This window comes from Candoia aspera, chromosome 4 (assembly GCF_035149785.1).
Source record: "Candoia aspera isolate rCanAsp1 chromosome 4, rCanAsp1.hap2, whole genome shotgun sequence".
In the NCBI taxonomy this organism is placed as follows: Eukaryota; Metazoa; Chordata; class Lepidosauria; order Squamata; family Boidae; genus Candoia; species Candoia aspera.
Genome location: NC_086156.1, coordinates 100,627,078 through 100,653,701, shown reverse-complemented (window position 1 = coordinate 100,653,701; position 26,624 = coordinate 100,627,078). Strand labels below are relative to the sequence as shown.

Sequence of the window (26,624 nt, the reverse complement as noted above, 5' to 3'; positions counted from 1 at the left end):
AGGCAAAAGAGCTAATAAAGGGGTCTGACTTATACTGGTTTTCTTGCATCTTGCATTGGTAGAAGGATTTAAACCAGTGTTTCTCAACCGTGGCAACTTTAAGATGTGTGGACTTCGGCTCCCAGAATTCCCCAGCCAGCACACTGGCCTTGGGAATTCTGGGAGCCGAAGTCCACACATCATAAAGTTGCCAAGGTTGAGAAACACCGGTTTAAATTAACCAGCCATTAATAGTTGCCATTGCCTGCTGTTTGGGCATTCTGAGAATTGTGACCCTAGCCTATTTGGAGAATATATAATTTGCATCATTAACATGATGGCATCAAGATGTTCATGATGTCACTTCCTCTTCCTGCAGACACCCACAGTATCAGGCTGAGGAAGCTGAGCTAAATTGTTCTCTTATAGAGCAGGAGATGCCTGGGAGAGGGTACTTTTGTGAGGGGAAAAATAAAACCAGGGGTTAAATGGTAGGACACTGGCTCCTCAGATCCTCGGAAGTTAAGACACAAGCAAACCTCCAAAAATCAGACAAAAGCAAACTTTCATTATCAGGTGACACGAAGTTGCAAAAAAAAAAAAATGCAAAAAAAAGGCCCAGGGGATCTGTTAGGGAAGGGGTTTGGGGGCAGCTGGGCCTCCAATCGAAAAGTACAAAATGCTTCCCGCCTTTTGAAATTACACACCAAAGCAGGTGGGACCTACCGGAGCGGAACCTTCTTCGAATCAGCATTGATTGTTCAGATGCCAGAAGCGTCATCTTTGGCTTCCTTTGGAGCTACAGATCCCAATGATATTTAGCAACACTGGGAGGGGAAAAGAAAAAGAAGAAGAAGGTGAGGAGGAGGAAGAGGAAGAGCTAAGAGAGAAGGAGGAGGAGAATTATTTAAACAACAACAGGTTCCTGATCTCCTCTCAGAAATCCTGGTGGGATCCATTTTAGCAGAGGTCATGTACAGTACCTTTTACTGTACTGTGGGACAGATATTTGGATTAGGATTTAGATTGGGAGATGGATTTAAATCTCCACAAGGCTGGGAAGTCCAAGCTGGGAGACTGGAATTATCATTATCATTATTATTGGTCTTCCATTCTCAACTGCCCCAGAAACATTGAACTGAGACTTGGCATAGAAATATTTTCGGTTGGTTGCCTACCTCATGGGATTGTTGTGCAGATCAAACAAGGAAAGGGAAAAGAATCATCACTGCATCCAGAACTCAAAATGCCATCATAAAGAAGGAAGGGTTGCAGTAAGGATAAGGGCACAGCAGTGGGGGTAAGGACAAAATGATAACTGAGCAGCTCTCCCATGGCAGAAAAGCTGCAGGTGGAGCACGACCTCTTTTGGGAGGTGGCAATGGGGGCGGGGGCCTGGCACCGCACCCCAGGAAGGAGCTTCATCGAAAGAATGGTTCAGGATTTGCCCCATCAGCTAAATCAACTCTTTTCACTCAAAGCAGCAGTAAAACCGAATCCCAACTTTTTTTGGCAGCTTTGGTTCCCTCCCCCACCCCTGTCCCCGCACACTTCCCTTTACTGGTCTATTGGTTTCAATGGGCAAAACGAGGGAAGACATGCGCGCCTGGCAGTGGCAAGACCAGGGGTTCGGCTGAAAGGTGGAACGACGGCGGCCTTAGCAGATGAAGAAGTGGGCTCCACCGGGTGAGTTTCTGCCTGCCCCTGTGGAAGCTTAGTGGGAAGCGGCGACTCGACCAGATTTCGCCGCCTGGCGCCCCTCGGCAGCCTCCCTGCTGGCTTTCGGGAAAGCCCAGGCGCCCGGACGCCGCCTGCCGCGCAGCCCCGAGGGCTGCCTGCCGGGCGCTCCCCCGAGCAGCCCCTGCCCCAAGAAAGCGCCCCGGCTCACCGGAATGGTGGACGAGAGAGCGCGGCCCTCCTTCTCCTCTGGCTGCCGCTTTGCTCGGGGCGCCCCGACGGCTTCTCGGGGAGGGTCGGTCGGGTCTGGCTGCGGCCGCTGCGGGGAGGAGGGGGCGAGCGCGCTCCTGCCTTTCCTCGCTGCCCAGGTGAGGCTGGCAGCGCCCGGCGAGCCCGGCGGCGCGGAGAGAGGCTGGCCCGAGCGCTCTGCCCCCACCCCCACCCCGCTCGGGGGTCGGACGGACGCCACCGAGCCCCCCTCCCCGGCCCCGGGCAGCTGAGATGGCCCTGCGCCTCCGCCATGCTCCTCCGCCCCTCCCCGCCGGTGCCACCTGCCGCGACACCCGACACCCGGAACGCGCTGCTGGCTCAGCGGGACGGGCCCCCTTTCCTCCTCCGAGTCGCCCTCGCCCTCCACTTCGCCAGAGGATCCCCGCCGCGCCCCGCCTCCCTCGGCTGCCCTGCCCGCTCCCTGCCCACTTGCCTAGGCTCCGGGCAGCGATGGCCCAAGGGGAGCCCGGGGGAGTTGGATGGTGTCTCCCAAGGAGCCCACCAGTCCCTATTGCTTCATGCACCCTTCCCTGGCCTGCGGACCTGCAGAGGTCTGGGCCTTTACCCCCTGGCTGGGAATGATGTCAATGGGAGATGGATGCCAATATGTTGGCAGAGCACAAGATGGGAGAAGGTGCCTTCCTGTGTTCTCTTCAGCTTCTGCTTTCCCAGAAAAGTTTGTCTCCAGTGTGCATAATAGGCAATACTTCCTGCTCTTCATAATAATAATGACAGTGTCACTCTCCTGGACATTTACCCCCCACATTTATTCCCAGAATACAGATGTCTGAACTATCTTAGCACCTGATGCAGTCTTCACCAACCCTTTCCCCATTTTTATGGGACCCAGAACTTCCAGTACTCATCTTCCTCATTGTTGCTTCTGGTCCTTTCCCAGAGAGCCATGAACCTTGGCTTCCCACATTCAGATCCATGTTTAGCTCTTCTCTCCCAGAAAAAGGTGGACCTTTTTAAATTTTTTTAGAAAAAAAAAATGTATCCTCTTAGGGGACCTTGGAAGAAGCCACAAACCCCATTTTTCCCCAAAACCCCTTTCCAAAGCAGTCAAGTACCCAGCAATGCCTTTTTCTTCCACAGCCCTTTCTTAAAATTCTTCTCCTAAGTCTTGGAGATCACACGCAGCCAGCCGTGGCAGCTCAGAAAGGGCTTGGATTTACATCCTTAGACATGTAAAGCCTGCTGCGTTCCTTGCGAAATTCTTCAGAGGTGAAAGGCTTTCCTGTGGAGGAACTTACAAATAACCAAAGAAGTGTATGGTGCCATCCTGGTGATGTTTAATTGCATAATTTCTCATCTGAGTTAAGAATTTTGGAGGATTTGCTAATAACTACTTAGAAGAACCAATTTTAGAATGCAGGAACTTGGGATATTTCATCTCCAAGTCTAAAAGATCCTGCCTGCCCTTGGGGAAGTTTGGATCGGTATTGAATATTCAAAGGCCAGGATTCCTTCTTAGGAAAGCAAAGGTTTTTCTTTAAGACATTTTCAGGGATTATTTTTTTGTTACAACAGTTGCATCCTGTGTAGGAATGGTCATCTATCAGAGCCCACATCCTGACAGCACTGGATCCAATTTTCCCCTTTTTGCCTAACTGTGCCAAAAAAGTCCAAATACCTCTTTCCCTGCCATTAACACTGAAGTAATTCTCCATTGAGAGCCAGTTTGATGTAGTGGTTAAGGCAAATTAGAAACTGGGAGACAGTGAGTTCTAGTCCTGCCTTAGGCATGAAGCCAGGTGGGTCACCTTGGGCCAGTCACTTTCTCTCAGCCCTAGGAAGCAGGCAATGGCAAACCACTTCCAAAAAACCTTGCCAAGAAAGCTGCAGGGACTTGTCTAGGCAGTCTCCAAGAAATGGATATGATTGAATGGATTAAAAAAAAACCTCCATTAAATCATAAAGCTTTTCATGGTGCCCCAGGCCATGTGCCTCACCAAAGTGGCTGCCTCAATCTAAGTGAGCAATGTGCAGCTTTTTCTGGGCAGAGGAGAACCATGTTTGGCCTTTGAATTGCGCACCAGTGGCTACACTGTGAAAGCAGTAGGTGAGTCTATCATAAAAAAGAAAAGTGACTGTGTTTTAATTCCATTTACAAGGGTAGTTAATCTTGATCAGATAATTATCAACAGGGTTAGTTCCTAGTTGTGCATTTAGTTGTTTCCTTCTTTTGACAGTTGAAATCTTGTTTGGGGGGAGGTGTTAGAGGCAGCTATGAAGCCCCGGATGATGCTGTGGGTTAGCAGGTTCACTTTATTCTCCCTTATCTTTCCCCCATCTTTTCCAGAAATATGTCAAATGGCGTTTCTGGAAATCTGAACTGATGGCTTCCAGATCTTTGCAGTTCCCTTGCTCTATTAGTATCACTTTCTCTTGTTCTTCCTTCCTCCCTCCACCACCCTGCTCTCCTCTGGATTCCTCGTTTGTTGCCTAAAAGACAGGTCCACAGCTTTCTGGTGCCACCCACTGATCCTGCATCCCAGCATGGTGGACGGGGGTGGGGGCCAAGTTGCTGAAATGTGGCTGGGCTGGACTCAGCTTCTGACTTGCCCGTGTGTTCGAATGCTGGGACAGAGGCAGTCTCTCAGAAGGCGGCGGTGGTGGTGTAAGGAAATAGGAAGAAATAAGTAGATTTATGCCCAGTGAAAATCCGTAGGTGGGAGAGAAACCAGTTGGCTAGGGACACTAGCACATCGGTGGCATAAAACATGTGGAACATTTATGACTGCCGGAGCAAAACACCTCGTTCGCAGGCAACCTGAGCTTGGTGTGCAGCGATTGCCCAATGGCGAGAGAGTTCTTGCTGAGGCAATGCCATTTAGCAGGAGGGCTGCACCAGCTGTCCCCAGTGTGTGACATGAGCACTGTCTATAATTGTGGGGAAGGGCCGCCTGGGATTGTGAACTCACGGCCACTGGGCCAACGGAAGGGAGGGAGGCATCTGCTGCCCCATGGAGGGGCAGGAGTTCTGTTATAACAGCCCCAAAGGAGTCTCCCCGACCCAAAAAGCCTCAGGACTGTAGCCCCTTGAAAGGAGGAGTGTCAGCTGAACAGCAAACCTCTAAACAAAGCAGGGAGGAAGGGCAGAAGCTCTTTCTCAGAATCCTAAAACAGGGAGTAATGGCCAAGCTGGACCCCTGGAGCTTTATTGCCCAGGGACTGAGAGCATCGTGCTTCAAGTCGGTCCCACAAGACTCTGGTTGGTTTCCCTGCAGGCTCCAGGTCCACCCCTTGGCACTAAAAAAAATATACTTTATGGAGTCACCGTGTTATATTTATACAGCAAGGTTCTTTCTCCTGGCATAAAGGCAGACCTGAGGGCAATGATTTTAGGTCACCCTGCGTGCAGATGGAGCAGCCGCCTTGTCATTAGAGAGGCCGCTCGTCACACCAGGAGATCCTTCCTCTTCAGAGCCGACCCAGAGCGAATCGCTGGGTTGCCTTTGCCCTTTCCCATCGGCTACTGTCAGGCCACAGGCAGTGTTTCTTCACACAACAGGTGTCACCTGTTGCCAGCTGTCTGAGGCCCGCGCTGGATTTCACTGACGTGGCGGATCAGGTTCTGATCAGAGTATTTAAAGTCAGACAGGCTTGTTGCCCTGCGTCCCCGCTTGGGCCCTGCCCCTTGGCACCACCGTTGCCCCACCTTCCCCTGGAGCTGCACTTGCAGCCTGTGTGTGTGTGTGTCCCTTGCAATGAGAACCTGACAGGATGTGTGCCAAAACCTCTGTACATTTGTATGCCTATGTGATGTATTGGAATGTATGGATGAACAACACTGACCCCTCCTGGCTGTGTGTGAAAAAGACATTTCTCCCCACTTGGTGCAGCAGGGATTTGTGTAACTGGGTATGTGTGCATATATAAGTGTGTGTGTGTTTTTAAGAACACACTTGCATGTGTAGGTAGTGAGAGAGAGGACAAAGCAAGGGTTCTTTTGTCTTTCCAATACTGCTTTCTGTGACTGTCATTTTGCCATCTATTTTGGGCTCAAATACATATGCATTCCCAGGTAAAACTACAGACAAGTGTGAAGGTTATACCCATATATAAATCTGCGTTCCCCCTTAAGATTCACATAGTCGGAGCCCAGTCTTTTCCTACTTACTGTCTTTCTGCATTTTAAAGAGGAAGGTGGTCGGTTGACAACACACATGCTAATGCATATTGTACAATTTTTCTTCTGCCCTCCAACAGGCATGATCTATGCCAGCCTTTCTCAACCTTTTGACCTTGGAGGAACACCTGAAATATTTTCCAGGCCTCGGGGAACCCCTGCACATTCAGGCTCAAGGATAGGCCAGAAGTTCCAAAATTATTATATTTGTTTCACATGTAGGCCTGTATATACGCATTAACAGTATTCCTACGCTAAAAATAAAGAATAAAACTTACCTCTTCAATGTGAAGTTGCCCAAATTTGAAGTAATTTTTAAAATAAATAGTGATCTCCCAGGGAACACCTAGTGACCTCCCATAGAACCCAAGGGTTCTGGGGAACCCTAGTTGAGAAACCCTGATCTATTCATTTGTGCAAGCTGTATTACCTGGCACGGTCCCTCTCCCGGGGAATGGAGCTGTCGACAGCAGGCAGATTTGCTTGACTGGGAATGGGGCTTCATGATTCAGAGCTAAAACTCCTGACTTACACATGGTGAATGGGCCCAGCTCTTTCCTTTCGCCTTGGTCTCTATAATGTCTCTGGTGAACAGTTCTGGGTTTCCTGCCTTGGCTGCGATATCCTTAGGCTGCTCTCAAACCAGCCCTTGGTATGGCTGCTTTGCTGGGAGCTTCATACAACATCCAGGGAGGGGAGGGGATGAGCTCATAGGTCTTCCCCAGGCTCAGATTTCAGAGATTAATCCCAGGAGCAGCAGCCGCGTAGCTGACGCTATTGACCAAGATAGCACACTTGTGGTCTGGGACAATGGAAAAGAGGCACGTCCCAGAGACGACAGACGTCTACCAAAGACATCAAAGAACAGCACACTGAATCGTTACCCACAGAACATTTCATGTAGGTACACACAGCCTCACCAAACCCAAATTCACATGCCCCAGGGAGACTGAAGGAGCCAGAACACACTCCTGCCTTTCCAATTATCCTGCTTGCTACACTTCTGCCTTCTGGATGACAGGGGAGTTCCATGTCACCCTAAAATATTTGATATATTTGTTTCAGATAATCATTTTATTGCAAGGAAAAAAAAAGGGAATACATAGTTTGCTACAAACAGTATGATCTGCGGCCAGAAATAATAACCAAGGGTTGAGGTTGGTCCTCTTTCAAAGATGTTTCCAGATTGCTCCTTGAAGTCAGCGCCTGCCGCCAGATGGCATGGCTGCAAAATTGGAACAGCGGCCAAAGAATGTATTCTTTGTGACCTTGGATGCCAGGGCAACCGCTGACCTTCCCGGACCATTCTGCATGGAAAGAAGCAAGAGCTATTTCAGGTGATTCTGTGTGTTCCAGAATCAGATGCAGGGTTTCTACCCAGCCTGATCCCCCAGAGTAGGTTGCAAAAAGAGCTTCTTGAGGTCAAAGCACCATCTTGAATGCTGGCATTGGCCCCTCTTTTCACTGACTGGGATCCAGCCCATACGCTGCTCTTTGATTGGCCGGGAGGGATTCACGCTCCAGCTCCCAGAGAAAACGGCGCAGGCGCACAAGTTGACGATGGAGGGTATCGTCTAGCACAGGCTCCGACAGACGCAAGCGGAAACCGTCACATGGAAGAATAAGGGGTGGGTGGTCTGTGAAACTCTCAAAGATATCACCTGGGAGAATAAACATTGGAAAAAGACAGATGTTGATAGTCGAGTTTCCCTAAAGGACATACAACGTTACTATTATCCCACTCTTTAGCCCCAAAGTATCCCAAAGCAACCTTCAAATATTGTTAGCAGGAGAATTTGTATCCCCCCTCCACCACCCACCCCAGTTTTACACATAAGGAGCAGGCGATGAGAAAGGCGGAGGAAAAACATTAAATCAAGCGCCGATGTTACACATTTTGTCACGATAGGCTGGACTGAAAACAACTGAAGCGCCCTGACCGAATAGCTGTTGGCAAGACGATAGTTGGAGAGTACTGATCTCTCCATAGAGGCAGTGGAATTACTCTATTTCTTTTCTTCACATTTGTCATTTCTCTGTCCTGGGTTGATTTAAAAATCCACATCCCAGTTTATGGCTTTTGGAGGTAAAGGAATGCCAGAGAAAGAGAAAGGAGAGACCCAGTTTAGAAGAGAAAGAAAAGAGATATATGGATGCAGGAGAAGAGCTCCGCTTGATAAATTGCTACTTGGCCTGTGCTATCCAGTCATCCTTGGGTTTGCGTGAATCCGTGCCAGCATAGCATTTGTTAGCTCCGTTGCCAGTTCCTGTCCTGTTTCTTGTCACTGATGAATGGTGCTGCTCTGATTAGAGAGTATGCTTCTCATAGGCAAGGTTTCCCCCCCCTCTGGCGTTGCTGATGACTTATTTCACCAGCAGAGAAAACATTTACCATCAAGGAATGGTGTGGGTCTGGCTTTAGGATTCAGCTTGAGCATTCCTAGATTGGCTGGTTTTCCCCTCTTCCAACACCCTATCTGGGCATCTCCAAGTTAAAATAACGTGAACTATAGAAATATATGGGGCAGGAGAGAAGGGAGGCAGGCCAGACCATGATAGCATAACTGGCTAAGTTCTGCAGAGGCAGAGACCTGAAACAGACTACAGTAGGTGCTGAGCAAAGGGGTTTCCTCCTTCAGCCACAAGGGCCTGAAGTGCTTGAAACAGGCAAATTATTTGGAAGCTGGTGAATAGGCAGTTCAGGTTCCCTCCTTATTTTCTGGTTACAGCAATGAAAAAATGGGGGTGCTACATCTGAAGGGAAAGATACATTTCAACGTACTGTTGCAGATGAGTAAGGGAAAATACCTGTCTTTTTCTCAAGATAAATAGTGAAGCTCCACTTGGCTTTTCTCTGCCTTGGTGGAAGCTTGAAAAAAAGACGATGTCAAAAACAGGGAAAGGGAGATGTGACAGGACTGAAAGGAACTTAGAAAATAAAATGCTAATGCAGAAGGCAAAGGCTGGGAGGGGAATGACTGTGTGAAGGCTGGCTGATGACCAGAGGGGGAAAATGTGCCCCCACCTCCCAGCATTCCCCAAACACACCTTTGATTCTACTTAGAATTGGCCACCTCTAAGAGAATGGGTGACAACGCATCAGAGATTTTATACACTTTCAGGCTGTGGGGAGGTAGGAGGGAAAGATTATTTTTATACTGGTATACCTAATGATGATTTAGGCTGCTTCACTCATGGGCTGGGGGTAAGAATAAGGAAATGCCATGAGGTCAGGAGGAACAATTGGTATCATCGGATCGTGATTGTGTCGTGGTTAAGTGCAAGGTGGGATAGAACCAGAAACCCCTGCTAGGTCTCAAAAAAGTGGCAAGCAATTTATAGATTTGACAATAAAATGCTCACGTACTGTGGGCCATCTCGTCCCTTTCCTTTTCAGGCGTGTTCCAGCATTCAGGAGACACACGGCCTGGTCCCAGCTGGTAATTTCTGAGCACATGCTGGAGCTGAGCTGGTGTCAGTGCTGGGTAATCATTTCTTAGGCGGGACCAGGATGCCTGGATATGGATAGAATACAACATATAAAAAAAAATTGCAGCGGCCCTTAAGAAGGTCCTGCAAACCTGACTTATTCTTAGTTGAATTTTTAGTTGTATCTGAGTCCCCTAAAGCAGCTTCATCTTCTTGAAGGAAGAAGGCACAATTATCACCCCATTTTTTTTAGAAAACCTAGCTGGTCAATAGTTTGATTTTACTGATTCATGAATTAAATTTCTTTATGAATAAAAACAGCTGCAGAGGAAGGCACCCTTCCTTTATAAGTGACACTAAATGTTGCAGGAACACCATTTTTTAAAACGTCTTTTTGATGGTTGATCAAAAAGTTTTTATCCAACCAAAGTTTGTGATTACATGACATTAAAAACAAAGTGATCGATTTACTTGGTCCCATAATGTAAGCCATACACCGAGAGGTTAATAAACTTATTGTTTATTAACCAGGACACTGTATCCTGCCAGACACGGAGCCAACACACCCCACACATCTCATTTCTGAGAAGTTATCGGTCTTCAATATCTAGAAATAGGTGTTAAGGAAAACAGAGATGCACTTGGGCAGAACTGCAGAAAAACACAGCTATGCTGCTGCATTTGCATATAAAGTGGGGTGAAACCTTTACTAATTTAATATTCTCTGGTGTATTTTCTTCAGAAGCAACAGATCCTACCAAGAAGATTACCAGGACCTGGGTAGAGAGTAGTCCCTTTAGAGAGCTGGCCCCACATCAAAGCTGGCCCTGAATGTGAGGGAAAGCCCGGAGCTGAGCTGCTGCCCCTCAAGCCCCTTTGGAGGGAGGGATGTGAGCCTGCTCTTTCACCTGAAGCAAGCTGCTTTTGGGCACGCACAACAGGTTGGCTGTGTTGCTGAGCTTGCGGAAGAATTCCGTGGCGATGTCCCCGAGTCCTATTCCCTGCAGCCAGTCCAGGACAAGGTCCAGGTTGGTTCGGATCTGCACCGCCTTGGCCCACTGGAAGAGCGACTGGGAGCCACCTGGAAATGGGTCGGGGGGAGCAGGGAGGAAGAGAGGGTAAGACTGGTTGACATCCCCGGACCCCGGCTTTCCTGGCAAGTAGCTTAGCCCTAGCATACCCCACCCCCTCCGCGTCTGGAGGAGGGAGCCGCCCCGGCAGCCAGGCTTGTTTCCTGCTGCGTCCGAGGGCAGCCCTGAACTTTGGGACAGGCAGGAAATAGCCGGCTTCCACCAGAGACCAGAAGGAAAAATAGGAGGAAACAGCAGCTGCTGGGGTGGGGGGAGCTGGGTAGCAGGGAGAGGCAGAATGGGATTATTTCTTTTCACTGCTCAGGAGCAAAAAACAGAACTGGGAGAGTTCTGGTTGTCTCACGTCTCCCTGGGCCTTGGTGAGGGTCAGAGCAAAAGGTGTTCTTGCTTCACTTGCTCTCGTTAATACAAGCAAAAATCCTCCACTGGCTAGAATGTTCATCCAAAATCCAAAGGCTGGCTGGCTGGCTGGCTGGCTGGCTCTCTTTCTCTCTCTCTCTCTCTTTCTTTTCCCCCTCCCCTTCCTCCTCCTCCTCTCTCTCTTTTGTTATGCGGCATTAACAATTCTAAAAAAGCATCTCAAAAGCAATTTTAGTCTAAGTTACTGAAGTCATGTGACATACTTAACAGATCAGTTAAAGGCCTAGTAGCTGCCGAACATAATAAGTTTGACTAATGTAAATTTTGGGGCTTGGGGGGCTTAGCATGACTAGCACACACAGCCTGTCTAGTTAGTTTATAATGCTGTGGGAACTTGGAAAATGGGTTAATATAGTAGTGTGTGTTGTGTGAATGCAGCTACTATGAAAATACCCTTAGCTTTAGGGCATATCATGGTCCATTTCCTGCACAGAACTTTCCACTTTCTTACACTCTTACTTGATTCTTTTTCCTCCAATGCACAAAAGCCAGGTGACCACTTTCTGCAAATTCCCTGTCTGTTCCTCCATATCATTGTCCTAACCAAAGAACTCCTGGTTTTGGTCATTCTTTTCTCTTTCCTCTTGCTCAGAAATATTTCCTGATGTTTCAAGTGATATCTTTGCTATTCTGTGTGTCTTAAACTCTTTGCAAGCACAAAAAATGTGAACCATTTTAGAGTTCAAAATTACACTTTTGACACGAAGCCTTAGGATAGTTTTGGCTTCTATACTCAATAATATTGAAAGCTTTTATATAATTGAATAAACCAATCTTCTCCCTCTATCTTTGTATCTTTGCTACTGTCCCTCTCCCAGTATGGTTTCTCCCATGCAGAAAGTTAAATTACAATTTACTTGGGGCACAGACCTTCCTCCTATGCATTGCAAAAAACACATTTTATTCATGGAGCTGCAGATAGGTGCACCTTTTTGTCTTTAAATTTGAAGTACCGCGTAGCCCTAATACAGTAATGGGAACTGAACTTATCTAGTTTTCTTCCACAAAATTTTTTTCTGCCCATCCACCTCCAATTCTTTCCAATTTGTCCCCCCCCCCCGCCACCCGAAAATGTCTGGACACTATTCTCGGCCCACCTCTTTCCATGATGGTGTTGAAGAGTGAGGCATTGGAGAAGAAGAAGAGGTATCCAAAGGTCTGTGAAACAAGGTCAGGGTGCAAGTCACAGTCACGGGTCAGTTCAAGGGTTGCCTGGTAGATAGCAAGGGTCCCTCGGATTCCCTCTGGCATGCTGCTTAGCTCAGGCACGTGCGACAGGTCGGTGGTGGCTGTGAATGGGTTACTATCTAGCAAGGCAGGAAGGGCCGAGTATAGAGTCTGCCGGATGAGGAAAGAATTAGACACAGAGGCTACTGGAAAAAAGGAAGGGTAGAAGGGTCCAGCTTGATCCTTGGGGAGTGCTTGCTCACCTTAGTGAGGTAGTACACAGACTGCTGGAATGTGGACATGATGACTTCATCTAAGACAGCCATTGCTTCATCACATGTCTCCAGGTCACTGGAGAGCAATGCATTGTGTGAAACTCCTGCAGTCAGAAAAGAGTGGGTTTGAGGACGTAGTGTACCTATATTCTAGACAGGCAGTAGTTCTACAGACAGTTTATTATTTATTAAATTTATATCACCGCCCATCTCCCCCAATGGGGGACTCTGGGCAATTTACAATAAAATAACACTAAAAACATAACCATCTAAAAATTACCATTAAAATATACATAAAAACAACAGTTGCTCTGAAATGGAAATTAGGAATTTGTGGAACATTTTCAGATTGCTCTACAAGGTTTAATAGATTCTTTGGGAAAAGCTATGCTTGCTCAACTGATATCAAGCCGTATCAGTTTGGTAGAATGCCCTTAGAGTTCTGGGCTACTTATGCAGAAGCTATGATTCCCCTTGCTGATCTAACCTTGGCTTTTCTAGAGGAAATGGTAGTACTCGGCCCCCATTCTATGACCTCACAATTATCATGAGTCTATAATATGAGTCTCGGAAAAATTAGAAAGTCTTATTTTCTTGACCCCTCTGTTCTGGGATGAATCTTTGAAAAACCAAGGTTGGCCTGTCCCTGTCTTTCTATCCTCCCCTGACTACTAGAAAAAAAGAAGATTCTTGGTTCACCTTCCAAGTCCAGATCTTTCTCAATGTCTAGGACTCTTTTTTGCACTAAGTTGAGTAGCTCCATTGAGTTAGCCATCCAAAGCATGAGGGGACGCAGGTCAGCTGCCACTTCCTCAATGCTGAGATTTCCTGGTTCTCCTTTGTCTTGCTGGCTGCAAGGAACACCAGAGCGACAGAGATTAGTGTCAAGTGATGAGGGAGGTTGAAGAACTTCTCACCTGCCATCAAGAGGCAGCTGACTCTTGGCTGGGATATTAAAACAACAAATGGACTGGATATTTTGAATTCAAGCCATTCTACACATTTTCAGAGTTCACACCAAGTTCAGCATTTCTTGACGATTGTGAACTTTGTTTCCAAAGGACAGACATGCGTGGTTTCCACTTGTGTGTTTGCAATTTGCCTTTTACACTGTTAATATTGCTACCACAGGATAAGGCCTTTTTATTGCATTCTTTGAGAAGTTATGCATTTCTGGAGATTTTGTACAGCACATATTCGGCACAGCCAATCTTCTGTACAACTGTTTTTTGTCACAAGGCTGACCTTGTGATTTTATAGCTTTGTTGAGTAATATTGTGTATCAAAAAAGTTCCATTCTTCCCTAATTCCTGTACTTTCCCCTCTCCAGTGCTGGAACAGAGAGATATGCTGTTTTATTTTCTTAAGGGGAAAATCATACATAACTACTGATCTCCGCAAAGCCTGCTGTCTCTTGCTGTTTGTTATGTATGATCTGGATTTGCTGTTGATTTGAAAATGGACTGTGGTTTTAGCAAAGACTGTGTGAAAGTTGCCTAGACTGAATGGGAGGAACTACTCATTACAGGTTTTGGAGGAGCTAAAGAGAAGGATGGGAGGAACTAAATAATGTAAAAATGGGAAAAACTAATCCATACAAAGATGTCCTCTTTACCTGGAAAACAATTTGTTGTTTATCTCACTTTTGCCTTTACTGTTAACTCAACAGATATTTTCTAAAACAAAGAATGGTATCCAACCTCCCCCAACCTGATGGTCAGTTCCCATAATCTCCAGTCGGCATCCCAAAATGTTAGTGCTGGCAGGGACTGGTAGGAGTTGCCTCAACTTATCTAAATATCTTGAGACGGAGAAGGATAAACTGCATCCCAGCATCCAAGAAAGCTGAGCAAGCAAACTGAACTTGCTTGCCAAGCTTGCTCAAGTTTAGAAAGTCTGCCACTTCAACAGAGATGGAAAAAAGTCTAGATCAACACATCAATTAAATCAGCCTTTGCCATCCTGTATCCTCCACAAGGCTGGAAATTCTGGGAGATACTGTCTCAACACATCTGGAGGGAAGACTGGTCTAGACTGACAACAGTGAACTGAAAGTGGTTATTAAGCTCTTTAGCCTAGAAATATCCTCCGGGGCAAACACCTTGTGGAGGTGTTTAAGGTCATATTTTGAAACTAGAGCATTTCCCAATCCTGGTGCTATGCTCAAGCCATTTTGCCATCTAAAACAAAGGGTAAGGTCTCCTTAACATTCCACAAATAGACCTTGACTGGATGAGCAGCTGAACCTTACTCACCACTGAAGATGGGGCAGCATTTTTCACTGATCCCAAGGGGTACAAATGAGTTTAAGCTGCCAGGAACCCAAAGCTCTGCTCCCCAATAAAAGGAGATGACTAGAGAGTTCTCTGTTGTACCTTCCACATCACTCAGCATCTGTAGTTCAAAACAACTACCTGACTAAGCCTAATATTAGGACTTGCGTTGGAAAACACGGTCTTCTAGAGAATATCACTTGACTTACTTTTCTGGTTGCCGATCTCTGATTTCTTTTATCTTACCCTACAAAGAAGAATATGAAACAAATGAAATTACTTAGGGAGGACTAGATGGTTAGTCTCAAACACTTTCCATACCTGATAGCCAGAAAAAAAGTCTACAGCTAGGAGAGGACCAGATGGGGGCAGAAAAAAGTATTTATTACATTTACTTCCTCGAAAAAGATCAAATATGGAGGTCAAATATGGAGCTTCTCCATATAGGTTCTAGACCTGTATAATTCTGCTTAGCTATTGATGTAAAGGTTTTATTTTACATTTATACTATTCTGTTTTCTCTTCTGATTACATTTAGAAAATAGTAGAAGGCAAGAAAGGAAGAAGAGCAGGGAGAAATTTTTACTTTTTGTGTAGAGCCATGAGAATCAGCATCTTGCAAATACCCCTTTCTAGTATTTCCTTCTTTAATGAAACCAGTCATGCTGCCTTCCATTCCATGACAGAATGTCATAGCTATATAACAATGAATATAACATGACACAGACTACACAGAATTGAATTAAGGAGCCTCAGAATAGAGGAAGGAGATGGGGGTTGTTGTTCTAAGACAGTGGAATGCAACTTTTTCAGGACCAATGCCACCCCTGACGTTTGAGGACATACCACAGCAGCATTCCAAAAAGTGGGCCGGCCCAGAGCAAAACCTAAATTTGATTGAATATAAATGTAATTACATACAATTAGCGCAAACCTCCTTATGCATTTAATAACCTTTTCCTTCTGATATTTTAAATGTTGCACCCCAGCAGCATCTTTGGAGGGGGTTTGGTGGGAGCACCTGCAGCTATGCCATAGGTTTTCCAACAAAAATGAGGACTGATCCTAAACGGGTCATAGGTACAGCGACCATATTTTCTTGGAAAAAATAAAGGACCAACTTGAAAAAGGGGCAAATCTGAAGGAGGTTCATAAGGATAAAAAAATGTAATTGTTTATGTTTATAACTTTGCTTTACAAAGGAAAATTCAAGGGCAAAACCAAGAAAATAAATAATTAAATCAACCAGAAGGACAGCTTTTTGAAATAAAGGCCTGTCCTTCATAATAGAGGATGTATGGTCACTGTAGTCACAGAGCATAAGCAAAGAAGTAAAAAATCCTTTACCCAAACAGCTTCCTTGACCAGCTGAGCAATCCTGGCTATCAACCTGGGCAGATGGCCTGGCTCCAGCTCCCGAGCCGCGTGCTCCAGGCAGAGCCCAAAGAGGAAGGCAGGTCCCAGCCTGCAAGTGGATGTTTCCTGCAGCCTCACGATTTCAGCCAAAAGGGCCTCCTGTTCCTGCGGGCGGTAGCGTAGCTGAGGTTCTCGGCTCTTGAGATAGGCCCGGAAGGCTTCTTGCCGCTCCTGCAGGGACCGACCACAGGCCTGGCAAGCCAAGGCCCCCACCAGCCCTGGAGACACCCAAGCTTTGGGCAACCAAGCCGGAGGTGTGGTGGCAGCCCGTGGATCTTTGTACATGAAGAGGAAGTACTGCCCCATCCCCAGCAAGTCTCCAGGAGCCAACTCCACCTGGCGATGGAGTGGGGCACCATTGTGGGTTATGGACGCTCCCCGGAAAGGCCGCACCATGGCTGAACTCCGGGGCTGGCTGGGATCGGCAGGGGGCACTGAGGATACTACACAGCAGTGCCGTGGCAAGATGTCAGGGGCATTCAGGAAGGTGTCCACAAAGCTGGATTGGTCTGGAGCTGGGCGGCGTTCAGGGCGTCCAAAGATGTGGCGGCGGCGTGTCATCACGTGGATCACAAACTCCTGCAGAAAGTGAGGAATGGAGCAGAGCAGTGTGAGAAACTGGGAAGGGTGCAGTATAGATGAGAAGAGGCCACTCAGTTTAGATGTGAAAGCTATGGGAAGGAAACGGTTCAACTAAATCAACTCACTGTAAGTCTGGATGGAAATGTACTCTTACGGTTTTCAAGGTTATGATATATTCCAGACTAGCATTAAAGATGCCTTTTGTAAACCTGTGTGATTTTCACTTCTTTGGTTTGCCAGCCTGTGGAGCTAGATAAGCACAAAAGAAGACTCAAGATCTTTGCCGGTGACAGTGAGGTGCTCTGAGCGTGTAAATGCTCAGTAATTGGGGCACTCAGTTTGAGCACTGTCAGCTATACATTATACAACATTAGTTGAGACTGCATGGCCGCTAGGCTAGACTCTTCTGGGCTGAGTAATGGCTTGTGGTTCAGCATGTTGTCTTAGGGTGTTCTGTGAATCCCAAGATCTTTATACTGCTGAGTTAGAAAACCCCACGGGTTTTCTCTCTTTGAGAAAAGCTCAGTAAAAAATTAGGTAGTTGACAGTTGACTATGTTTTCATGGTACTAAAATCGGTTCTCTAAGGTTGACTTCCTCAGTCTGCTTAACAAGAAGGCTGGCACCAGTGGGATGAGGAAGGCTTCCCTGCTATTCAGCTATGGGTTTGCTATCCATTCTCCTTAAATGATCTTGCCACCCTGAACCTGGCCTACGTAACATCTAAACATGGCAGTGTGAAATGATTAAATTCTGAACTATCAAGTTTCAAGGGAAGGGATACTATTTTAGAATGTTTCCTGATATTAAAAACAACAGAAAGTAGATGAAAACATGAGCACTTCGGGATTCAGAAATGAGCCACGTGAAAATTATTCTGTGATGTGCTGACTAGGCTGTTATATACAGAAAGCTTTTTAGATAATGGGAAAAAAATTAAAAAGATGAATTTTACTGGCAGTCTAAACTTTGTTCTTTCCTTTCTGCTATCTCAAGACCCGAACCATCTCTCTCTCTCTCTCTCTCTCTCTCTCTCTCTCTCTCTCTCTCTCTCTCTCTCTCTCTCTCTCTCTCTCTCTTAGCATGACTAGACCAGATGGAAGCTTGGCCAGAAAACTCAAGCAGTGTGTGTGTGTGTGTGTGTTTGTATCTATGAATTTTCTTTTTCTGTAGTACGGGACCAGGTGCTTTTCAGACCCTTTAACGCTGCTATGTGCAAGTGTGTGTGTTGACAAAGACGTCAGATGCAATTGCTAGGTAGGAATTTCCAGTAGTCCATCTTTTCCCTAGGTGTCCTCTGGATGTGTTAGACTTCAAATCTCATAATCCCCAATCAGCACATCTGAAGAGGATGAGAGCTGAAATTCAGCATTTCCAGGGGACATCCATTTGATGAAAGCTGCCCGAGCCCTTTCTCTCTCTGGGGTTCTATGAGAAGCTGAATGAGCACCACTGGCAGAAGGTGAATTTACCTGCTTTTCGTTATAGCCCAGTAACTGCAGAAAATAGGGGTGTTCGGTTGGGGGCTGTATGAGGCATTGTGTAAGCTGCTCAAGGCTGGCCACGTCCGTGGCCTCCTCTTCAGAGGCTGAAGGAGCCGAGGTGCCCTCAGCCCCTTCTGCTGCTTTGAGCCGCGATTCGTCGGCTGGACCCCCTTCTGCCGGTTCACCGACTGCCATGCTGAGCACCCCTTTGCGTTCCCTGCGGCGCTTAGTGCTGAGATTCATCTCGCTGATACTGCGCCGGAGCGAGAGGTTGTCTGCTCTCTCTTTGGGGCCCACGTGGCCCCCTGAGGCAGCCCGAGAGCGGCGCGACTGTTGCCGGCGCGACTGGGAGTTCATACCTACGAGAGGCAGAGACAGGAGGCGTTAAAACCAGGAGGAGAAGTGCAGGGCTTTTGTGCTAACCCCCCACCCCCAATCACCTGTGACAATAAAATTCAGGGTCATGCAAAATTTGGAGAAGCTGCTACTGTACAGACGTAACTGCTTTGTATAACCGTCTGTTCTGATAGCTAGAAATATGTTGGTATGGCTGAAGCCCAGCAAGGTAAGGAATAAAAGGAAAGTGTCACTGATTTAGGCACCTGTTCCCTTTGCACCAGTATATAGAGAAGAGGGAGCCTGTTTACCACTCAAGGAGTTTCCTTACTGCTGTCCTCCCACCCTTTTTTATGTAGATCAGTGTTTCTCAACCTTGGCATCTTTAAGCTGTGTGGACTTCAACTCCCAGAATTCCCCAGCCAGCAAAGCTGCCAAGGTTGAGAAACACTGATGTATGTAAATGAAGCAACAGAAGGGAGTTTTGCTTCATTCGCATGTGAGGAATGAGGGAAAAGAGAGAACGTGTTAGCCTTGGGCTCTGTATTTTGGACATCTCAGAGAGCTACAATTTAGGTTTATCAGCTGTGGCTACACATAGAACTCGGATAAGTTCTTGTGCCAATGTTTTAGAAGAAAGGAGACTGCAGGGCACAGCACTGAGTGATGCCATGGGCCACTGAAAAACATTACATCCTGTGGGGTTGCAAATCACAGTTGTGGGAGACTCATTTTTCATTGCACGAACAGCAGCTTTAAAACAGACCAAAGAGCTAATGATAGCCAGCCAGATGGTCCTGAGAAGACCTTCAGCAGAGCATGATAGGACAGATATATCCTACCATTCCACCCCCAGCATCTGCGACTCAGATATATACTGAGTGAAGTTCCGTTTTCAGCGTTCTTGGCTAATTAATGGCCGTTAGTGGGCGTGGATTTCCAAGTATAGACCAAATCTTTTGTGAAAGCCTTCTAAACTCAAGTCTATCGTACCACATCCCGTGGCCATGAATTCCAGAAATTAATGATGTACTGGGCAGGGAAAGACTTTTTTTTTTTATTAGCTATAAAAGCGTAGGGTTAATTTTAATTTACGTTTCTAGCTTTACATATTCTGTTTTGGTTTTAAATTTTGGCTGCTGCTGTGGGTAGAAGGTGGGATATAAATCAAGGATATAAATAAATTCCGCACAAGCAGAAGGCCCAGAAATGTGAATTCCTTCAAAAAACAAAGGCAAATGTCTGAATGGTTTGTAAGGCTCATGAGAAACCCAACCAGCATCACGAAGAGCACTCACCGCCTCCATCTTCATCCTCCCCCTCTACCATCCTTTCTACGTCACATCGGCGGTGGATCTCAAAGCGACGAGTGCATCCAGTCTTGGGCTTCCACACATCCTGCAGCACAAGCGGCCGTTCAGCATCACCAACTGCTCGGAGATACTGGGCCTGCCAGGAGCTATCCATGCCATGAACACTGCCGACCACATCACACAACACGTAGGCATCCTCAGCATTGGGTTGTGTCACCCCGTAGCGCTCCAGGGCCTCCCGCACTAGCTGGCGGGCAGTGGAGCGCACGGTTGCCAGCACGCTCTTATAGTTGGTGCCCATGGAGATGTCTCCTCCATAGATTTTCAGGACTCCTGGCACTTCTCCTTGAGATGGGGGCTTGACTCGGTCTTCAGGCAGAGGGTCAACGAGATCAGCTAGTTTCTTTTCACTGGCCCAGCGGCCGCCACCCCCACCAGTGGGCCCTCCCACCCCACTTCGCAGGAACAACGTTGAAAGCCTCTTGTGTCGTGCAGCCTTGTTCTTGGCTGGGCGCATTTCCACAGGTTCGCTGCCACGACTGGCTGTGTCCGAGGATGTAGACCTGAGAGGAGGACAGACAGACTGCAAGGGGTAGATCCAAACCAGTACAGCTGGACTGAGATTCAGACAGGGGAAAACAACTGACAAATCCTGAAGCCATGAGTGGCCTTGGGGAAATGGACATCTTTTAGCTCAGTCTATAAAGAGAAGTAGAAGCTTATGGGGAAGGGCACTTTTATAAGGCTAAAGAGGAAAAAAGTATATTGCCACTTGTCCAAATAGGTTGATACAGAGTGTTGAGTCAAAATATCCCTCCCACTTAATTTTGCCAGCGATAGTCATCTCAGCACATAGTTTTCAGCAGACAACATGTTTTTAAACCTTTCAGATTCCAGGTTCAGGACAGAAAGCGCTGTTTTTGCACCAATTGCTTCAAGTTGTCAGCATGCTAGCTGGGGAATACTAGGAGTTGAAGTCCGCACATCGTACAGTTGCCAAAGTTGAGAAACACTGATCTACAGGGAATTCTTCATTAAAGCCAAACCTGAGTGATGACAATTCTAGGGACTGATGAGCAGAAAAAAGATGGCATCAACAACTGGAACAGTCAGTATTAGTACTCCCAGGACCACAAAACAGCTGATTACCAATAATGTAAGGAAGATAGTTTGGTTAAACTATTTCCCCCATCTTGGAAAATTTGTAAGAATTTTGGGCTAAGTTCTAATTATAAATGAACTAACAAGATGCCCCAAACAGACAAGCTAGGATGGGGGTGGGGGTGGGGTAGGATATATCTGCAAGGAGACGTAGAGATGTGTAGATTCCTCGAAAAAATAGGTTTTTTATTTGCCCTGTACTGTTTTACCAAATCACTGGGAAATATGTGATACAATTTCTGTCCATCTGTTCAGCTGGCATCCTAGATTCCTGAATAAGGGTCTCACTTTGATGCTTGGGATTTGCTTTGTCTGTTCAGCGTTCTATGACTTTCTGGGTGATTTAGCTGTTTTAAATGTGCATTTTTTGTAGTACTTGATGATTCTGTTCAAAATCAGTGGCTCGGTGTCCATAAGGGTCCTCTAATTCTTCAGAACTGAATGAAGGAGGGAATGCAGGGGACAATGAGGCGAGGACCAATAAGATGTAGAATACTATTCAACATACTGACAGCATGGAACGCACCAATTGGTGCCGGGGAACACAATTATGCAAATAATTGTGGAAAAAACGGGCTTACCATGGCATACACTGAAATATACACACCAAAAAGTATATGCCCAGGTCATGGTGCAATTTTTTTTCCTTTTCTGTAAATCCCAAGAGTTGGCTTCTCAGAACTAATCCTGAGTTGTAATTCAATTTTTGCCTGAACTGGTGAAATATCTTAAGAAGACAAGCACTGAAGCTCATGTACACTGCTGTGCGTTTGACATTAGTTCAGGCGACCTGACAGGATCTCTTCCAGTGATGCAATTCTTGAATTTGACCACAGTCCTTTTCACAGTAGTACACCTCAGCTGGCTTTGCTCTGGCAATAAATTTTTTTGCCAGCATAATTCTATATGGTCCTGACTCCTAGCATTATCCCATATATTTTGCATCTGATGGGTGGGTAGTGAGTATTTTGAGGTGCTGACTGGTTGATGAATAGCCAATAGCACGTCTATCTCTTCCTCCCTCTAAGAAACAGCCCACTCCCACATTTTTGTGTCACTTGGGCTTACTAATGATAATCAAGCCTGGTGTTGTCATATGAACACATCTGTCCAGAAAAGACGTGAGGGAACGCTATGAATTTTGGATACCAAGACAGCTTCTGCAAAGGTCCTCACTGAACACTTACTTGACGGACCCCACGCTTGGCCACCTTCGTCCCAACTTTGCAAAATGCTTCTTTGGCGAGTTGATCCAAAGGCCCACGGGAAAGTGAAGTTTCCCAAAGCGGGGGCTCCCGTCCTTTCGCTCATCTGAGAACATGATCACGGGGACCTGGAACTACTGAAAGACACAAGGGTACGGAGGAGGAAGGGGGGGGGGAGAGAAACAGAGACAGAGAAATACAAACTGTAAGGCCAGTTCCTGGTGATTGTGGCCCTCCCCTGGTTGAGTCCTTTGACCTAAGCAGAGCGGCTTCTGCAGCATTTGGACACAACTTCCCCAACCTGATGCTTTCTAGGTATGTTGGATTATAGCTCTCACCCCTTAGAGGTAGCTTCTTGCTTTCCTCATGTTTAAAACTTGGCTTTCTGAGTGTGACTTAGTATAGAACTGAGCTGTTGGATATTAAGAACATTGGTTACATAGAGCACAGTATTAACAGTTTTAATTCCTTTATTAAAACAGGATGGGTTCTTCGTGCTTTAATATGGAAAGGCCATGAACAAGGGAAGGTATGTGGCAGGGCAGAGGTGTGGATATTATCTGTGTTAAAAGGAGAAGAGATACTATGACATAATGAGCCAGACTTATCACATCTTGAATTTCACAGAGTTATTGCTGATCTGGCTATGTGACAAGCCCCAACTTCTTCTCAGATGGCCTCCAGATTCAGCAACAAGGTTGGTGAGTTGGTGGTCTCCTATTAGGGATATCTGATCTGGGCTGCGAAACCCCAGGTGACCATTACTTTGACAGCAAAGAGTTACAGACTCTTTGCTGCCTCTTAATGTTGCCCACATTTTTGCAGCCAATTCTGGTAGCCCTATGGTTGAGTCTCCTCTGCTTCTGTCTTTCCCTTACTTTGCCACTTGCAGCCTTGCTTGACTGGTTCCCTGAGAGAGTAGCCATGCCCTTTACTCTACAAAGGGCACTCCTTTGCTTAAGGGGCTGTCAGGTGGCAGTCTTTTATTTTAATCTAATGCCAGGTCCGTTTTAGGTAAAGAAGCAAAAGAAGGAAGCAAGATTGGGGATGGAGGTGTCTTAGCATTGCTCATCAAGGCTTAGCACCCAGAAAGCATTGGCCCCAACATTGGACATGTGAGCAAATTGGCCAAACGACCCCTATACCTTTTCTGATCTCCACAAGTTTTGCATTTTTAATGGTAGCTAAAAAAGGCAAGGAGGACTAATAATTCCTCTGTGTGGGCTTGACAGACAGGAGGGCTGAGTAGAAAAATGTCTGAAGCGTCTCCAAGTGCTTCTTCTCCTTCCTGTATCCCACAATCCGTGCAAAAGTAAAAAAAAAATAACAAAAGTATTTGCAACTTTGAACTACACCCTCTGGCCTCTTTTAATGATGCTGTAAACCATTTTGGACATTTCGTTTAGAAAAGCAGGATACAGAAACGGTGAAAAATCTTTTACGTGTGTATATGCCCATTTGCACAAACTTCACGCAGCCCCGCAATGGCACTGGAAAGACTTTGCTCTCCGTTCCCTGTCTCACTTTGGTTGTCCTTACCCTCCTGTTTCCTACTAGCTTGCCCTTCTCCAGCTCTCCAGTATTTCAGATATGTTGGACTATTCCCAGAATTCCCAGGCAACTTGCTGTTGGCCATGCCGCCTGCCCATATACCCTTGGGCATTGTAGCCCAATAAATCTTGAGAGCACCAAGTAAAGGACAGCTGTCCCAGATCTTCTCCTTGCCAAACCTTCCCATCTCCAATTAGCTGATTTTTCATGGGCTGAAAAATTCAGATCCAGACCAAAGAGGCAGTGAGAACAAATCCAGAACTTCCACTGTGGCCGTGAGTCATAGGCCCTGAATCAAACGGTTATGTCAACAGGAAAAGATGAGATAACCAGCTTTGGGGTCAGGATAGCTGGGCCTCACCCCACAAGAGCTGCTTAGTTCTTGGGCGACTGGACACGATGGGGAGGCCCTATGAGATAAAGCAATCCAGGCCCCGAGCCCCACCCTATCCAATGCTTCAGTGAGAGCCATAAAGCACAGCTCCAAAACATGATCTCTCCTTTAATCAACTGATGCCCAGCACCTTTTTCTTTCTCCATAAAGCTGGGCTACTTTAGCCCCAAACCCAGGAGTTTTGGCTCTGCACTCGCCAAACTTTCTCAGTCTCTGAGACCAAAAATCAAGTGATGTTCCAAACATGCATTCCTTCCCTTTTTCCCACTCCCTGGAAAAAGAAAGAAAACAAATAATGCAGGGTGCAGGATTTTGTAATGGTATTCTTACATTTGCCACTCGGAATAGGATGGCTGTCCACAGTCTGTTACTTTTTCTCCCAGAGTCAACTTCCACATTATCAACTTTCTGCAAATATTGACTTGATAGAGAACACATTTTTGAGAGACAGTAAAGTATGGCGCAGGGAGCCTGGATTTTCTAATGTGGGATCAAAGTAATTGTTTAGTGCAGTGCTTCCCAAACTTTTTCCTTCATTACCCAAAACTGCTTATCAGAAAGTCCTTTTTACCCAATGTAGGTAAAACACTTTAAGTCAATTTAAATGTCCCTGTTGCGATTAGGTAATGGGTTCGTGTGTTGTTACCCAAAGAAAAACCACTTTTACCCATTTTTGAGGAATTTTCCCAGGTTTGGAAAGCATTGGTTTAGTGCAAGGGGAAGCAAACTTCCCAATTCCTGGGTTTGATGAGAAGGTGGCAGTGGTGGGAAAAGACAGAGTTAGAGGCAAAGAAATGCCAGTGCTGGACCTTATTAAGTTCGCTTTGAGATGTGGTGGGACAAATCAGGATTCACCCATACACACACCATCTCATCCATTTTTCTACCTGTTTACTATCCAGAGAGAGAGAAATTTTACACACACGCACACATGCACACCCAGCCACAGACTGACATGATTACCGGTTACAGAGGATGTCCCAGATGCTGTGGCCTCTGCACATCACTCCCTTTCAGGCATCCCATGGGCCAGGCTGCATCTTCTGCTCCCTACAGTCTCTGCGATGGTGTTCCTGTATATGTGGTGACTTAAATCCAGAATGACTGAGCACGGATTTCCCGTGCCTCTGGTCATTCACACACAGGAGGTGGAGCAGGAAAAGGAGATGGGGGTGGGTGGGCAGGAAACTGGCTTGAAGCAAGGCCTCTCCCAAGAACTGGGGAGGGCAGGGGTTCAGGGAAGGGGATATAGAGCCAAAACTTGAACTAGCAGGGGCAGGGCCAGGAACCCCCTTGCAATAAAACCAAGGCGGGGAGGAGATAAATTCTGACAATTAGAACAGGGGTTAGTTGACACTCTTTGTTGCAGTCATCAGATAGTGAGGCCTACTGATTTGACTATTTGGACAGAAGGGAGCTGGGAGGAAAACTTACCTGGACTGTTTTCCCAAAGCTGTTTGTTCCCCAGATGTAAGTTTCAGGGTTTTGGCATATTATTATATGTACCAACATTTTTCCTGGCTATTCTAACTGCAACTATTGGTAACCAAGAGATATGAGCAGGTGATCATTCCTAATCCACACATTGTGAGAAGCTTATATATCAACCTGCTGAAGAAGGTACAGGAGCAAGTTAAACTAGCATTTCCTTTGGGGTTAGCAGTCTAACACCTACAGGAACAACAGCACATGTGATTTCCCCCAGGTGGCATCGGCAAGGTCCCAAGATTCAATAAAAATAAATTAAAATGTTGGAAATCATGCAATATTGTCAAGTCCCATAAGATGTTGGATGAGAAAGTCAAAATCCTGTCAGATTTTGCAATCTCCCAAGAGTGTGTGTACACACAAGCACACACATACGCATCTCTCATTTTGGCACTCTCACAAGGGACCACCTGCAGGGTCACTGTGGATCTCAGGTCGGGAACCGTTGGGCTATGTCCCTTTCCCTGGTCACTTGATGCTTCCATTTTTTTAAAAAAGTGATGCTTGAAATAGCATGTCTAAGGTGAGAGCAGACTCACGTGGCTGGCTGGCCCCTGTATATAGGTGCAGATATTGTCCTGTGGCCGCTGCACATCAAATAATTACACTAGTAGCCCAAGAGTTGGGCACAAGCACTCTACTAACAGCAAGTATGGCAGTGACTACATTTCATCATGTACATACATATCTAAAACATGGGAGAAGAGGTCTGTGCATCTTTAAGGTGGGTTCTTTAGATGATTGATATAAATCCTTCGAACTGATTCCTAGCTTTACTAGAGGTTTAGGATGCAGGTCACACATACATTATTTTATATAAGTCCCATTCAAAAAGTTGGGTTTCTCAGGAAGACTTGCGCAACAGCTTACAGGTAGTCCTCACTTAACAACCACAATTAGGACTGGAATTTCAGTTGCTAAGCAAAGCGGTTATTAAGCAAATCCTACCTGATTTTACAACCTTTTTTGTGGTGATGGT

General features: G+C 46.3%; 2 protein-coding genes across 2 annotated transcripts in view; both read right to left on the bottom strand.

Moving 5' to 3' along the window:
- Nucleotides 1–793, bottom strand: part of MAMSTR (MEF2 activating motif and SAP domain containing transcriptional regulator) — a 39,002-nt gene extending 38,209 nt beyond the window's left edge. The window contains exon 1 of the mRNA XM_063301237.1: nt 706–793. Coding sequence (XP_063157307.1) covers nt 706–760 — 55 coding nt within the window. The 5' untranslated portion in view covers nt 761–793. The remainder of the gene's footprint in view (nt 1–705) is intronic.
- Nucleotides 794–7,116: 6,323 nt separating this feature from the next.
- Nucleotides 7,117–25,553, bottom strand: RASIP1 (Ras interacting protein 1). Its single transcript, XM_063301236.1, has 12 exons — nt 25,121–25,553; nt 22,195–22,346; nt 19,832–20,409; nt 18,186–18,556; nt 16,064–16,711; nt 14,926–14,963; nt 13,143–13,294; nt 12,432–12,547; nt 12,099–12,339; nt 10,399–10,571; nt 9,429–9,576; nt 7,117–7,722 (listed from the first exon to the last, which is right to left on the bottom strand). Exons 2-12 carry the CDS (start codon nt 22,326–22,328, stop codon nt 7,523–7,525), a joined length of 2,799 nt encoding a protein of 932 aa, XP_063157306.1. The 5' UTR covers nt 22,329–22,346; nt 25,121–25,553; the 3' UTR covers nt 7,117–7,522.
- Nucleotides 25,554–26,624: the final 1,071 nt, after the last annotated feature.

Excerpts from the sequence above, each read along its gene's own strand:
- RASIP1 (XM_063301236.1), bottom strand. The coding sequence starts at position 22,328 with ATGTTCTCAGATGAGCGAAAGGACGGGAGCCCCCGCTTTGGGAAACTT. Across the intron at positions 12,548-13,142 it reads GAAAGATCTGGACTTGGAAG|GAGTTTCACACAATGCATTG; the intron begins GTGAACCAAGAA and ends TTCTGACTGCAG. Across the intron at positions 7,723-9,428 it reads AAGGGACGAGATGGCCCACA|GTGATATCTTTGAGAGTTTC; the intron begins GTACGTGAGCAT and ends TTATTCTCCCAG.